This window comes from Salvelinus sp. IW2-2015, linkage group LG13 (assembly GCF_002910315.2).
Source record: "Salvelinus sp. IW2-2015 linkage group LG13, ASM291031v2, whole genome shotgun sequence".
Lineage (NCBI taxonomy): Eukaryota > Metazoa > Chordata > Actinopteri > Salmoniformes > Salmonidae > Salvelinus > Salvelinus sp. IW2-2015.
This window is the reverse complement of record NC_036853.1, coordinates 48,433,959-48,449,289: the sequence shown is the minus strand read 5'-3', so window position 1 is coordinate 48,449,289 and position 15,331 is coordinate 48,433,959. Positions and strand designations below refer to the sequence as shown.

The window sequence follows — 15,331 nt, the reverse complement described above, 5'->3', positions numbered from 1 at the left end:
GATAACCAATGGAAACAGAATGCACCTGAGCTCAATTGAGTCTCTTAGCAAAGGGTCTGAATACTTATGTAAATGAGGCAATCTTTTATTTTTTTCTAAAAACCTGTTTTCACTTTGTCATTATGGGGTATTGTGTGTAGATTGAGGGGAAAAAATTATGTAATACATTTTAGAATAAGGCTGTAAAGTAACAAATGTGGAAATAGTCAAGGGGTCTGAATACTTTCTGAAAGCACAGTATATTAAAGGAAATGTCAATGAAAGTCAGAATGTAATGTCCCATTTTGTGTTTATTAAACAAAAACCTTTTAAATACACCATATGTAAACCAGACATACAAATGTCTCAACTAAAAATCAGCATTTACTTGATAAACTGCATACATTTTCTCTTTAAAAAGAGTCTTTGGGAAAAAATTAAGTAGTTGAATGGAAGTAATGAAATAGTCATTTGTGAACATCATATAGCCTACACAGTACAAACACAGACTTTTAACAGACTTTTTCAGCTCACACATTTCCATATATCACACAATGTCTGGATGCAATATTCTACCCAGGAATATTAAACACTGAAATCTGTTACTCTCGTTATTACAAATGCATCTGTGGGTCTTTTCTGCAGACAACAAAGAATTATTAATTTGTTCTTTAATGCAGGGTTTGATTTAAAAGTCAGAAGCTATGTTATAGAGTGGAATGTCTTTTCTGCTGGTGTATACCGAGGTAGCTACTTTCTGAGAACCTCTACCAGCAGTGCGTTCAGACAAACGGCGTCTCTCCCGTGTGGACTTTCAAGTGCATCTTCAAATGGTGGTGGCGGGAGAACCTCTTCTCACAATGGGGGCAGCTGTAAGGTTTCTCCCCTGTGTGGACCCTCTGATGCCTCTTCAGGTCACCTGCCTGGGTGAAGCYCATGTGACACTGGGTACAGCTGTAGGGTTTCTCCCCTGTGTGGATCCTCTGGTGGATCTCCACCTTCTGGGAGCAGCTGAAGCCTTTGCTACAGAACATGCAGGGGAACCGTTTTTCTTTACTACCGCCTGATATTGCTCCCCCTCCCCGAGCCTGGGCTCTAGCCCTGTCATTTGAGTTCAATGCCTGATTGAAAAAGACACGGCCGTGTGAATCGGAAGGTGCCATTAACGTAGACACTGGATCGCGATCCCTGAACACGTGTAAAGGGGAGTGGGTCGTAACATTTGGATTTGTCTCTAAGCTTTCCCTGTAGTCTAAGAAGTCACTGGTGTTGCCCTGTGAGTGTCCTTCCCCTAAGTGAGTCTCGTCTACATTCCATGGCAGAGGGGTGTCGCCCTCCACTTTCACCTCATCCACGACTATAACCTCCTCTTTCTTATCTTGGCACCCTTCAGAGTATACACTACTACTATACCGGTTCCATTCCCCTCTAAACAGATCAGTCTGTCTCTCTAAACCCAAGGATATGTTGCCAGGGTCCATCTCTGTAGTGTAAGAACAAGACGGATCATCATCACCACCAGTGTCTAACATGTCACCATCCCCACAGGAATTAACAGGCCTCTGGCTCTGGTGAAATACCGGTAAGTACTCTGAGCCGGGAACAGGAGGACAGCCCAGTGGCCCCTGCCCCAGTCTCTCTGAGTCTGATATTTGTTCAGATCCTGTGTCTAAGAGCCTGTGTGTTACAGTTAAAGTCTTGGTGTCTGCCTCTGAATTGAGGACGGCGTCCGGCCTTCCACTGACCTCCATGATGCTGCGTCGGGTCRTGGGCTGAGATGCAGCGGTGGTGGGGTCCTCTGTGGCTTCATAGGGCGCTCCAGCTGGTCCAGTCTGGATGTCTCTGCTGTGCCGTGGGTTCTCCTCTCCTTCAGATCTCTCCTGCTTGACCCCAGGGCCTGCAGTCTCTGCATCTGCAGACTGACAAAAAGAGAGGAGGTTATTACCAGTACATGAGTGGAATTGGATAACAATGCCATAGGGAAGTCTCCCCTATGGCAGATACATTTGGATGTACATGTAAGCAAGTGAATAGCCGAGGGAAGCCTTTCTGAAACTTGTCACATTTGATGTACTGTAATTTTAACGGAACACTATTGCACTTACCTCTATTACGATAACGTGCTGGGTTGAGGTTCCACTCCCTTCATCTACAGCTATGGGTTCGTCATTTCTCCATGTATTGTGGCCCGCTGGCTTCACAAAGTTCCTGTGGCTTCCAGTGAGATATCCTTCACCTGAGAGAGTGATTGGGTGAAAAGAGGTAGTTAGGTTGGGTGCTGTCAATGCTCACCGCTAWATTGACCATTGTACACTACTGAGTTTTGACGCAGTCTAGAATTGGCAAGGATGTAAGTAACAAACACTTCTCACAACTTCTTGCAAGATAACTAAGTTATCAGGGGAATTATTGCATACTATCCAAACACATGTGGTCAGAAGGGAACGGGGCAAAATGTACCTCTTGCCATTCCTCTGTATCGGTCGACGATCTTGACACTACTGGGACGACTGGCGACGACGCGCTCTCGTATTGTCTTCTCTGCGCGCTCCCGTGTCACCTTCAGTTCCAGTAGTTGTAGTTTCCTCCGCAAACCCCTATTTTCTTTCTGGCTTTGAGAAATTTCCAAACGAAACACTGCATAGTCATCGTCTACAAGTTTACAGATCTCTGCCACGGCTGCATTCGCTAGCACCTCCATAATGGAGGCTATTTGAGTGTGAAAAACCATACAGTTAACGTTAGCCATTGTTAGCAGCTAGTTAGCGTCACCTAGATAACATCTATCAACCAAGTCCTGTCTCCAACGCGAATTAAAGACTACTTGGSGTAAGTATGTGATGCTTAGCAGTTAAATTAGTCATATTTTTTGTTCCATTAGGTTAATAAATGTCTAAATAATAACAATAAAAACGCTAACGTGAAAAGTGTTCTCGTGTACTGTTTACTTCCTTTTTAGACTGAAGAGAAAGGATTTCATTGGTTAGCGTCATGGGGCGTGATTAAATGGAACAAGGAGTGCTCTTAGCTGCTCCTTGAAATGCTATTGCTTGCTGCATTACAAATTCATAAAAATAATTTACAGCCATAGTGTATCCACCACTGAAGTATACATAAATACAAATTAACAATCACAACTTTTCATGATCAGTATCCGTGACACTCAGAGCAGACTTTTTTAGAAAGAACAGGGTGTTATCTATAATATATATCTATATATACACAGTACTAGTCAAAGGTTTGGACACACCTACTCATTCCAGGTTTTTCTTTATTTTTACTATTTTCTATATTGTAGAATAATAGTGTACACATCAAAACTATGAAATAACACATATGGAATCCCGTAGTGTTAAACAAATCAAAATATATTTGATATTTGATATTCTTCAAAGTGGCCATCCTTTGCCTTGATGACAGCTTTGCACACTCTTGGCATTCTCTCAACCAGCTTCTTGAGGAATGTTTTTCCAACAGCCTTGAAGGAGTTCCCYTATATGCTGAGCACTGCTTTTCCTTCACTCTGTGGTCCAACTCATCCCAAACCATCTCAAGTGCAAACTATGTTACAAGAGCTTCTCCGTCCGGAGTAGCCTTGTCAGACATAGGAGTGTCCACAACYGGGAGAAATGTAGCAGTGGGGCTTGAGATGTACACAGGGGATATTTAGGGACCATTCTTCAGCTGACATATATTGTTATCATGTGAAGTGTCTTGGGGTAAAAAGGGTAATTAACCACATACCCCTCATTAACCCTTTTGTTAACTTGTCATTTGAAACAGGCTTGTGTAAATCTGTTTTTAGAGAGACAGTAAATCTAGCCTAGAACAAGAACAGTTGAATATTTACCTGACTGACTAGATGGAATAAAGTCATTTTATTATGCTCTACTCTATCCTTGCTAACATGCTGTTCCTTCTAAACAAGTCTGCTCTCTGCTTAAAAGATACTGATCATAGGAGATTTGATGTGTAATGTAATAAACAGTACCATATTTCAAAAAACAGCTTGCATACTTTTTAAAATTTAACCACACCCTTTGAGCTATGAGCCAATCAATAAGATCCTTTCTTTTCAGTGTAAACGGAAGTGGCTGGGTCCCAGGTAGCCAAAAGGACTTTAAAACCAAGAAGTAATTGATATTCATGCTCCACGAGGTGAGGCCAAAGGTAAGATTAGAGCAATTATGATAGATGTGTGGTAGAAGAGGTGGGACTCAAAACGCCAGCCATAGAAAGGTCGGTGGACCAAGATTCAAATTAGGAAGGAAGAGGTGGTGTTTGCGTTTAGGACATTGTACATTGAACTCGTCCTTATATCTGGTTGGCAAGCATGCAAATGGTTTGTGTACAGAGTGTATGGTTGATGAAACAGTGTGTGTTGATGTAAGTACAAGGCTCTTTTCATTTTCTTAGTAATACAGGATTAGATGGGAGGGTTTATTTCAATGTTGTTTTTTCTTTCTTTAGTCTATTAATTTAGTTGTGGTTGACTACACACTCCGTCCAGTACAGTATGTGGCGGAATGTAATTAACTTTTGAGGACCGCATAATATTATAGAAGTAAAGGAAGTCAACAGTGGTCAAAAACAAATTTTCACGTTAAGTGTTTTTATTGTTTAGACGTTTAACACCATATAACTCAATATGACTAATTGAACTACACCGCATTACATACATACTCAGGTAGTGTTTAATTTGCGTTGGAGACTGTACTTGGTTGATAGATGTTATCTAGGTAACGCTAGCTAGCTGCTTAGATAACAATGGCTAATTGTATGCTTTTTCACACTCAAATCGCCTTGTCATGGAGGTGCTGGCAAATGCAGCCGTGGCAGACATTTTACATTACATTACATTTAAGTCATTTAGCAGACGCTCTTATCCAGAGCGACTTACAAATTGGAAAGTTCATACCATATTCATCCTGTCCCCCCATGGGGAATGAACCCACAACCCTGGCGTGCAACGCCATGCTCTACAACTGAGCCACACGGGACGCCACACGGGACATCTGTAAACTCGTAGACGACGACTATGCAGTGTTTCGTTTGGAAATAACTCAAAGCCAGAAGAGAAACGGGGCATTGCGGAGGAAACTACAGCAACTGGAACTGAAGGTGGCCACGGGAGCGCGCAGAGAAAGACAATACGAGATCGCGTCCTCGCCAGGCGTCCCAATAGTGTCAAGATCGTCGACCGATACAGAGGAATGGCAAGAGGTACATTTTGCTGAGGCTGCGCGGCCTGGCGACGTTCATAGCTCAGTACCTGTCGCTCCGTCGCGGTTCATATGTAGCTCAGTGCCTGTCGCCCCGTTTCCTTCTGCACATGTGTTCAAATGTGTTAACCAGAATTGGGTCTTGTAAACCAGGATAGTAAGCACTTGCGCAATGACACTATCATATTCTAACCAGAATCTTAATTTACTTAATTTCCTATTATCTACTCAATGAAAGCAATGTGATGCATGTTACATAATACATCGATCAATAAATAGTATATCAAGAATGGTAAGTCTTACATCCTTGTCAATTCTAGCCAGTGTTTGATAAATATGCCGTTGAGCATTGACTGTAGCTAGCCTACGCCTCTTTTCCCCAATCACTCTCCCAGGTGGACATCTCACTGGAGGCCACAGGAGCTTTGTGAAGCCAGCGGGTCACAATACATGGAACCATGGCCACCCAATCACTGTTGAGGGCACAGGAACCTCAACTCAGAACATTATCGTGATAGAGGTTAGTGTAATAGAGAGCAATATTAATGGCATCTTTTTGTATGCACTAACGGAGGCTAACTCCGCCATGGCTCATTGGCCAAAGCCTATGGGGAAATTAATGTTTATTTTTATAAATCCCGAAAATAAGGTCTGGTAAACACAGGCTTAGGAGATCTTATGTTTTGTTCTCAGTCTCATCAGCTAACATTGAAGTTAAGCAGTTATGTAATCAAAACAAGTAAAGATAATGTGCTAACATGTAAAAGATAAATAAAATAAAAACTACCTCAACACCTGCCTTTGACGTCTCACTACCTTGTCAGATGGACCCYAAGTTTTTTCATTACATAGTTCGGGAACCGATAAAACGATAAACGTTGTAGAGATATGGTTGCAGCCTGGAGAAAAACAATACACCATCCTTGCATTTTCGTTCGATCTAGTAAAGGCCTCCACAGACTGTATGTATGATTTTAGCTGTCTTATGTGAGCAAATTCTTAGGTCGTAAACGATTTATAGGACGTCTTGGCTTGTTAAGTGTGACGGTCTAGATCTGCCGATTAAGTACCACTACGTGCATTCGTAAGTTTAGAAATGTTTAACCTTTATATTGTGTAGAGTGGGTGGTGTTAAAAGCTGATCCCGGTGACTGACCCTTAGGTACACAATATAATAGTTTGATTTAAGCGTTAACATGCTTTGCAATAAGGATTTCCCTAATCATTTTCATGACATAAATGAAATCGGGCTACCTGGTGAGATTTTTGTGTTAATCAAAATAAACATTCTACCACAGCATCCATGTTATTTTTGCGAAGCCTATTTGATTTTGGACAAAGTTTGTATGTGAGCTATTTCTAAGATGCATACTTTCAGTTTTTCCGAACTCACTACAAGAAAAAGTACGTGAACCCTTTGGAATTACCTGGACTAATGCATAAATTGGTCATATAATTTGATCTGATCTTCATCTAAGTCACAACAAACAGTCTGCATCACCTAATAACACATATTATTGTATTTGTCTTGTCTATATTGAATACATCATTTAAACATTTACAGTGTAGGTTGGAAAAAGTATATGAACCCCTAGGCTAATGACTTCGCCAAAAGCTAATTGGAGTCAGGAGTCAGATAACCTGGAGTCCAATCAATGAGACAGATGAGGTGTCTTTAGCGCTGCCCTGCACTATTTAAAAATAAAAAATAAAAAAAACACAATTTGAGTTTGCTATTCACAAGAAGCATTGCCTGATGTGAACCATGCATCTAACAAACAAGATCTCAGAAGACATAAGATTAAAAGTTGTTGACTTGCWTAAAGCTGGAAAGGGTTAACAAAGTATCTCTAAAAGCCTTCATGTTCATCAGTCCACGGTAAGACACATTTTCTATAAATGGAGAAAGTTCAGCACTGTGGCTGTCCTGCAAAGATGACTGCAAGAGCACAGTGCAGAATGCTCAATGAGGGTAAGAAGAATCCTAGAGTGTCAGCTAAAGACTTAGTAATCTCTGGAACATGCTAACATCTCTGTTGATGAGTCTACGATACGTAAAACACTTAACAAGAATGGTGTTCATGGYAGGACACCACAGAAGAAGCCACTGCRSCCCSRCCCCCCCCCCCCCAAAAAAAATATGCATGTCTGAAGTTCGCAAAAGAGCACCTGAATGTTCCACAGCGCTACTGGCAAAATATTCTGTGGACAGAWGAAACTACAGTTGAGTTGTTTGGAAGTAACACACAACACTGTGGGGACAAAAAGGCACAGCACACCAACATCAAAACCTCATCACTCAAGTATGGTGGAGGGAGCATCATGTTTTGGGGCTGCCTCAGGACCTGGACAGCTTGCTATCGTTGATGGAAAAATGAATTTGCAAGTTTATCAAGACATTCTGCAGGAGAATGTAAGGCTATCTGACCACCAATTGAAGCTCAACAGAAGTTGGGTGATGCAACAGGACAACGACCCAAAACACAAGTAAATCAACAACAGAATGGCTTCAACAGAAGAAAATACAACTTCTGGCATGTCAGAATCCTGACCTCAACCGGATTGAGATGCTGTGGCGTGACCTCAAGYGAGCGGTTCAAACCAGACATCCCAAGAATATTGCTGAACTGAAACWGTTTTGTATAGAGGAATGGTCCAACGTTCCTCCTGACCATTGTGCAGGTCTGATCCACAACTACAGAAAACGTTTGGTTGAGGTTATTGCTGCCGGGAGGTGTCAACCAGTTATTAAATCGAAGGGTTAACATACTTTTTCCACCCTTCAATAAAGACATAAACGTATAATTATTTGTTATTAGTTMAAGCAGACTGTTTGTCTATTGTTATTACTTGGTGGAAGATCAAATCACATTTTAGGARGAATTTATGCAGAAATCCAAAGGGTTCACGTGCTTTTTCGTGCCACTGTAAGCATAGAGAGACTTGCGCTGCTGGTGCTGGCACATGCGCAGATCAAACACACCGCTGCAGTTGACGTAGCCTATGTCGGCTAACGTAGCCAAGCAAGCCAATCACAGAATGTGACGACAGAACTGAACCAAATTATACAATCTGGCCAGGTTGATATCAAGATTTTGGTAACGTATTACCAAACTACTACTGGGATACTTACCTAATTAGAAGCAATTTGAATATCAAACTCAAAAAAATTATAATTACACAATTACTAATTGTGATGGTGACTGTAGCCATTTTGGAGAACCAGAAAAAAAAATTATGAAGGTGACACCACCACCACATAATATAATTGATAAGCCCAGAATGTATTCTCAAAAGGTACAACAGGACCTGACACAGTGGAATGGATGGTCTTAAAAAGCAACCATATCCTCTCAGGAGGACATGGGAGCTTGTGAGACTTCTCTACAACATTGTTATCCAATTTAGCTCATGTACCAATAATAAGCTCCTCTCTTCTGGTCAGTCTGCAGATGCAGAGGCTGCAGATCCTGGGGTCAAGCTGAAGTGGAAGGAAGGAGAGGAGGAACCACACCACAACAGAGACATCCAGACAGCTGGAGTGCTCCCTGTAGCCACGGAGGACCCCACCACCATCCCAGCGCAGCCCTGGACCCAACGCAGCATCATGGAGGTCAGTGGAACGCCGAACGCCGTCCTCAAGTCAGAGACAGACGCWAGACTTTAACTGTAACACACAGGCTCTTACACACAGAATCTGACCACAGATCAGACCCAGAGAGGCTGGGGAGAATGGGCTGTCCTCCTGCTCTCAGCTCAGAATATATACCGGTATTTCACCAGAGCGAGAGGACGGTTAATTCCTGTGGACATYGTGAAGGTGATACGTCAGACACTGGCGGTGATGATCTCTCTTCCTCTTACGCTACAGAGATGGACCCTGGCAACATGTCCTTGGGTTTAGAGACACAGACTGATCTATCTAGAGGGTACTAGAATCAATACAGTAGTAGTGTATACTCTGAAGGGTGCCTAGATAAGAAAGGAGAGGGTCTGGTCGTAGATGTGGAGGGCGACGCTCCTCCCACATGGAATGCAGATCGTCTCCTAGGAGATGGACACTCGRAGGGCAGAGAATTCTTAGATTACAAGGGAAGCTTAGAGACAAATCCAAATGTTGCAACCCACTCCCCTTTACACACATTCAGGGATCGCCACCCAGTGTCCACGTCGATGGGGCTTTCTGATTCACAGGGACACGTCCTTTTCAATCAGGTATTGAACTCAAATGACCAAAGGCTCGGGGAGGGTGAGAAACATCAGGCAATACTAAAGAGAAGCGGTTCCTTTGCATGTTCTGTAACCAAGGCTTCAGCTGTCCCCAAAAGGTGGAAAGGCACCAGAGGATCCACACAGGGGAGAAATCCTTCAGCTGCCCCCAGTGTGAGAAAAGGTTCTCCCGCCAGGATCACCTGAAGATGCACCTGAAGGTCCACATGGGAGAGAGGCCATTCGCCTGTACGCACTGCGGGAAGAGGTTTTCAGAGAGGAGATACCTCAGGATACACCAGCAGAAAAACCATTCCACTCGATAGCTTCTGACGTTTAGATCAAACCKTGCATTAAAGACAAAGATGAATTTATATTGTTGTCACCTGAAAAGATCAACAAATGTATTTGGAATAACCAGAGTAACAGATTTCAGTGTTGAATATTCCTGGGTAGAATATTGCATCCAGACATTGTGAAAAACARTGAATGTATAAAACATTAGGGACACCTGCGCTTTCCATGACACAGCTTTCACCTGGTCAGTCTATGATCCCTTATTGATCTTACCTGTTAAATCAACTTCAAGAAGGATATTTAAATCTTGAGACAACTGAGACATGGATTGTGTATGTGTGCCATTCAGAGTGTGAATGTGGGGTATGGTAGTAAGTGCCAGGCGCACTGGTTTGAGTGTGTCACGCACTGCAATGCTGCTGGGTTTTTCACTCAACAGTTTCCTATGTGTATCAAGAATGGTCCACCACCCAAAGGACATCCAGCCAACTTGACAACTGTAGGAAGCATTGGAGTCAACATGGGCCAGCATCCCTGTGGAACGCTTTTGACACCTTGTAGAGTCCATGTCCTGACAAATTGAGGCTGTTCTGAGGGCAAAAGGGGTGCAACTCAATATTAGGAAGGTGTTCCTTATGTTTTGTACACTCAATGTACAAGGCATATATAAACCTTAAAAGTCTTTCATATTGTGTTTGTACTGTGTAGGATATGATCACAAATTTTCCCAAAACACTTTTAATGAGATAATGAATGCAGTTTATCAAGCTCTTGCAGATTTTTTTTTTGTTGTTGATGTGTGGTTTTCATATGGTGTATTTAACTTGTTTATGTTTAACCACTTCAATTCGTGGAAGTTAGTCAACATGGATAGGGCCAAATTGACATTTAACAGAAAAATTATAAAAAGCATATGCACTACAATGGTAGAAATTGAAAGAACACTTTAGAGTTGATGGGGAAATGTTTTGACCAAAGGTGAAAACACAACASCTCACCTGACAAGACTGAATCCAAACATTACACTGTTGATTATGTGCATTTGACATTTACTGTACTTTTCATGCCATTTGTCAATAATGAAATCTGAAATTACTCTGYAAACATATGAATATTCATTGACATTTTGGAGTAGGAAAAAGATAAGTAAAAAATGGTTTGAGTGAGGTCTAAGTGGTCACACCTGTCCAGTGTGCACTGTTCCTAAGTCATTTCAATGCACRTTTATGACTCAAGGAAAGAGCCTTCTACTATAAGGTGCTTTTTAATTTATTTTTAGCTCTGCTAACCATGTCATTGAGGAACTGAAGCAAGCACACTTGCAGTTTTTTGTTTGGAACACAGCTCTGCGTCCCCACCATCACACAAAATATAGACCATGGGACTACATTTGAAGTCAGACTAATAGTAGAGAATGATTTATTTCAACTTTAAGTTATTTCATCACATTCCCAGTGGGTCAGAAGTTTGCATACATTCAATTAGTATTGGTAGCATTGCCTTTAAATTGTTTGACTTAGGTCAAACGTGTTGGGTATCCTTCCACAAGCTTCCCACAATAAGTTGGGTGAATATTGGCCCATTCCTCCTGACAGAGCTGGTGTAACTGAGTCAGGTTTGTAGGCCATCATACTGAGTTGAATTAATTGGCAGAAATTGTTCTTCATTGATGAAGCGCCCTAAATTACGAACGCAGTGGCTTACATGGCATCAGGGCTCAGATTCTCGCCTTCCACACACACATCACACTGTATGGGTTTTGACTGACAGCCGTTACTAAATTTGAGGACGCGCTGCGCAAACAAGATCGCCTAATTTGGGCTACTTTTGCACATTTGTTCTGAGTGCAGGCAATATAAATTGAGAGGAGTCGATGTGTTCTAGAAAGATTGAAGAAGTTGAGGATTATAATAATATACCAACTCGATGTCATACAGAGCCAACCACTATCTGTGAGTCCAAATGGCACTTCACGTGTTCCACTATTGGGAAACATGTAATTTACGAGTATCAATGTTTACATGATACGCCTATGTTTGATCCATCAGTTACATAAGACACTTTACACCCGCGACCCGGCGATCATGTGCGCTGAATGTTTACCTGGCTTGTCCTGAACACAAATGAGCCTGTGTTTGTCGTATTGTGAGGAAAATTACCACGGAACACCGCACTTGATGCACTCATGACTCCATTCTATGGTGCACCAAAATTACAATCCGTTTGTCTGAAGTGCCTTTTGAAAGCCCAACACTGGTATCTGATCATGTTTGGTAATCACTTAGCTGATCATGTCTGGCAATAGTAATGCATTTCCAAATGATGCCCACCTCACAGATTTGCGATGTATAGGATTGCTAAATAACACCATAATTGCTGTATGGTGGGGATGCGGGCTGTGTTACGAACAACAAAAAAGACAAGGTGTGCTTGCTTCAGATCCTCAATGAGGCGAAAATGCTGAGAAATGACAGTAATATATAAAATGCACATCAATGAAACAATGTAATGTTTGGATTCAGTCTGTGTCAGGTGAACTGTTGTTCTCACCTTTGGTCTATAATTTACCTCAATCCTCAAAGTGTTCTCTTTCAATTTCTACCATTGTAATGCATATGTTTCTTTTTTTAAAGTTATTCTGTTATAGGCCAATTTCAACAAGTGGAAGTCCATTCTGTAACTACAGTATAGGACCACAAGTATTGGGATAGGGTAATACACTATGTTGAAAGTGTGTTTATCTTATGTGTGTGTACGTACCTGAGGGGAGTGGTATGTCTGTGTAAAATTGTATCACCTCTCTCTTCCAGGACGGAGGGTCCAGTGCTGGCTGAAGATGTTATTATTATTTATTCTTTCACCTTTATTTAACCAAGGTAGGCTAGATTGAGAACAGTTCTCATTTACAACTGCGACCTGGCCAAGATAAAAGGACAGCAGTTCGACCAATACAACAACATCAGTTACACATGGAATAAAGCAACCATACAGTCATATACGTAGTAAAAAGTATATATCACAGATGTGTGCAAATGAGGTAAGATAAGGGAGGTAAGGCAATAATAGGCATGGGCTGAAGTAATTACAATATAACAATTAAACAGTGGAGTGATTGATGTCAGGTAGAGATACTGGGGTGCAAAGGAGCAAGATAAAATACAGTAAGCGATGAGGTAGTTGGATGGGTTATCGTTACAGTGGGCTATGTACAGTGCAGTGATCTGTGACGCTGCTCTAGACAGGCTGTGCTTAAAAGTAGTGAGGGAGATATTGAGGGCTTCAGTGATTTTTTTGCAGTTCATCGCCGTCTTCAAGCATCTCTTTTTGGAGATATTGGAAACCCGAAATTGGTCTACACATGGACATGTCTGGCCTGGTTTTAGATCTTATCTGTCGGAAAAGATATCAGTTTTGTCTCTGTGGATGGTTTGTCCCTCTGACGAACTCAACTGTAAATGTCGTGTACCTCAAGTTCCGTTTACGTGATCCATTATTGTTTTCACTATATTTCTCTTGACCACGCATTTATGTGATGTCAATTCGGAAACATAATGTTATACTGTTTCACTGAATATGTGGGAGTGACACACAGCTGTATATTTCGATGAAACATGGTGAGCCCCAAATTGCCGCTCGCTGGAAGCCTTGTTTCAGACATAAGGAAGTGGATGGCTGCAATCGGTCTACAGTTTTAACTCAGACAAAACAGAGATGCTTGTCTAGGTCCAAGAAACAAAAGAGATCTTTCTGTTGAATCTGACAATTATGTTGATGGGTGTACACAGTTCGTCTCAAATAAAACTGAAGGACCTCGGCGTTACTTCTGGACCTCTAGATCTCGTCTTTGTACAAACCTATAAGAACTGTTTCAAGCGACAGCTTTTTTTCCACCTACGTAACATTGCACGAAGATCAGAGGAAGACTTTTCTGTCCAAAAATTATGCAGAAAAATGTATCCATGGCTTTTGTCACTCTAGTTAGACTACTGCAATGCTCTACTTTCCGGCTCAGCCCGGATAAGCACTAAATAAAGCTTCAGTTAGTGCTAAACACGCTTGCTAAATTGTGACTAGAACCCCAAAATTTGATCATATTACTCCAGTGCTAGCCTCTTCTAACACTTGCTTCTGTTAAGCGCAAGGGCTTGATTTTTCACAGGTTTTACTGCTAACCTACGAAGCATTACATGGGCTGCTCCTGACCTTATCTTTCCGATTTGGTTCCTACCGTACATATACCACGCCTACGGTCACAAGACGCAGGCCTCCTTAGCGCTGTCCCTAGAATTTGTTAAACAAACAGCCTAGAAGCAGGCTTTCTCCGTATAAGAGCTCCATTTTATGGAATGGTGCCTACCCACTGTGGAAGACGAGACTCGTTCAACCTTTAAGTCTTTATTGAAGACCTCATGCTCTTCAGTAGGTCCTTGATTTGAGTGTGTCTGGCCAGAGTGTGAAGGTGAACAGAAAGGCACTGGAGCAACGGAACCACACTTGCCTGTCTCCGCCTGGCGGTCTCCTCTCCTTCACTGGGATTTCGTCTGCCTCGATAAGCCCTGTTTACAGGGCTGAGTACTGCTTACTGTGCTCGTTCATGCGTCCGCTGGAAGGGGTGCGTCACTTGAGTGGGTGTGAGTCAATGACGTATCTTCCTGTCTGGGCTTGGACCCCCTCTTGGGTTGTGCCGTGGCGGAGATCTATGTGGGCTATCTCGGCCTTTGTCTCAGGATGGTAAGTGGTGGTTGGAAGATAGACCCTCTAGTGGCTGTTTGGCCCTGTCCCCAGATCGGTAATTGTCGGATGGGCCACAGTGTTCCCGACCACTCCTGTCTCATGCCTCCAGTATTTATGCTGCAGTAGTTTGGTGTCGGGGGGCTAGGGCCAGTCTGTTTATATCTGTAAGTATTTCTCTGTCGTATGCCGGTGTCCCTGTGTTTAATATTAGTATGTCTCTCTAATCTCTCTCTCTTCCTTTCTTTCTCAGAGGACATGAAGGCCCTAGGACGCAGTGTCTCAGATATTCTGGCCTGATGACTCCTTGGCTTGTCCCCAGTCCACCTGCCCTGCTGCTGCCCCAGTTTTTCAAACTGTTTCTGCCTGCGCTATGGAATCCTGACCTGTTCAACCGGACGTGCTACCCTTGTTCAGACGCTGGTTTTCAACTCTCTAGAAGTGACAGCAGAGCGGTAGAGGATACTCGACTGATCGGATATGATAGAAGCCACTGACATTTAGACCTGTGCCACAGCATGTGGCTAGTACTCCTCTCAGGGTGCCCCGCTGTTGCACCCTCGACCTCCACTGTGATTGATTATTATTTGACCCTGCTGGTCACCTTGATGAACATCTTGCCATGTTCTGTTATAATCTCCACCGCGCACCAGCCAGAAGAGGACTGGCCACCCCTCATAGCCTGGTTCCTTCTAGGTTTTCCTAGTTCTGCCTTTCTAGGAGTTTTTCCTAGCCACCGTGGCCTTCTTACACCTGCATTGCTTGCCTGTTGGGTTTTAGGCTTGGTTTTCTGTACATGACTTTGAGATCAGCTCATGTAAGAAACGGGCTTTATAAATAAAATCGTGATTTGAACGGGAAGAAAACGGCGAAACCCAAAAGGAAGCATTCGG

General features: G+C 42.5%; 2 protein-coding genes across 2 annotated transcripts in view; one reads left to right on the top strand and one right to left on the bottom strand.

The window, feature by feature from the left end:
• Window positions 1-272: 272 nt before the first annotated feature.
• Window positions 273-3,404, bottom strand: LOC111971705 (uncharacterized). Its single transcript, XM_023998543.2, has 3 exons — window positions 2,440-3,404; window positions 2,085-2,215; window positions 273-1,898 (listed from the first exon to the last, which is right to left on the bottom strand). The coding sequence occupies exons 1-3, from the start codon at window positions 2,726-2,728 to the stop codon at window positions 762-764; spliced, it is 1,557 nt and encodes a 518-aa protein (XP_023854311.2). The 5' UTR covers window positions 2,729-3,404; the 3' UTR covers window positions 273-761.
• Window positions 3,405-5,130: 1,726 nt separating this feature from the next.
• LOC111971708 (uncharacterized) overlaps window positions 5,131-15,331 on the top strand; it is an 89,601-nt gene continuing 79,400 nt past the window's right edge. The window contains exons 1-3 of the mRNA XM_070446389.1: window positions 5,131-5,202; window positions 5,597-5,721; window positions 8,647-8,814. Of these exons, the coding sequence (XP_070302490.1) occupies window positions 5,193-5,202; window positions 5,597-5,721; window positions 8,647-8,814 (303 nt within the window). The 5' untranslated portion in view covers window positions 5,131-5,192. The remainder of the gene's footprint in view (window positions 5,203-5,596; window positions 5,722-8,646; window positions 8,815-15,331) is intronic.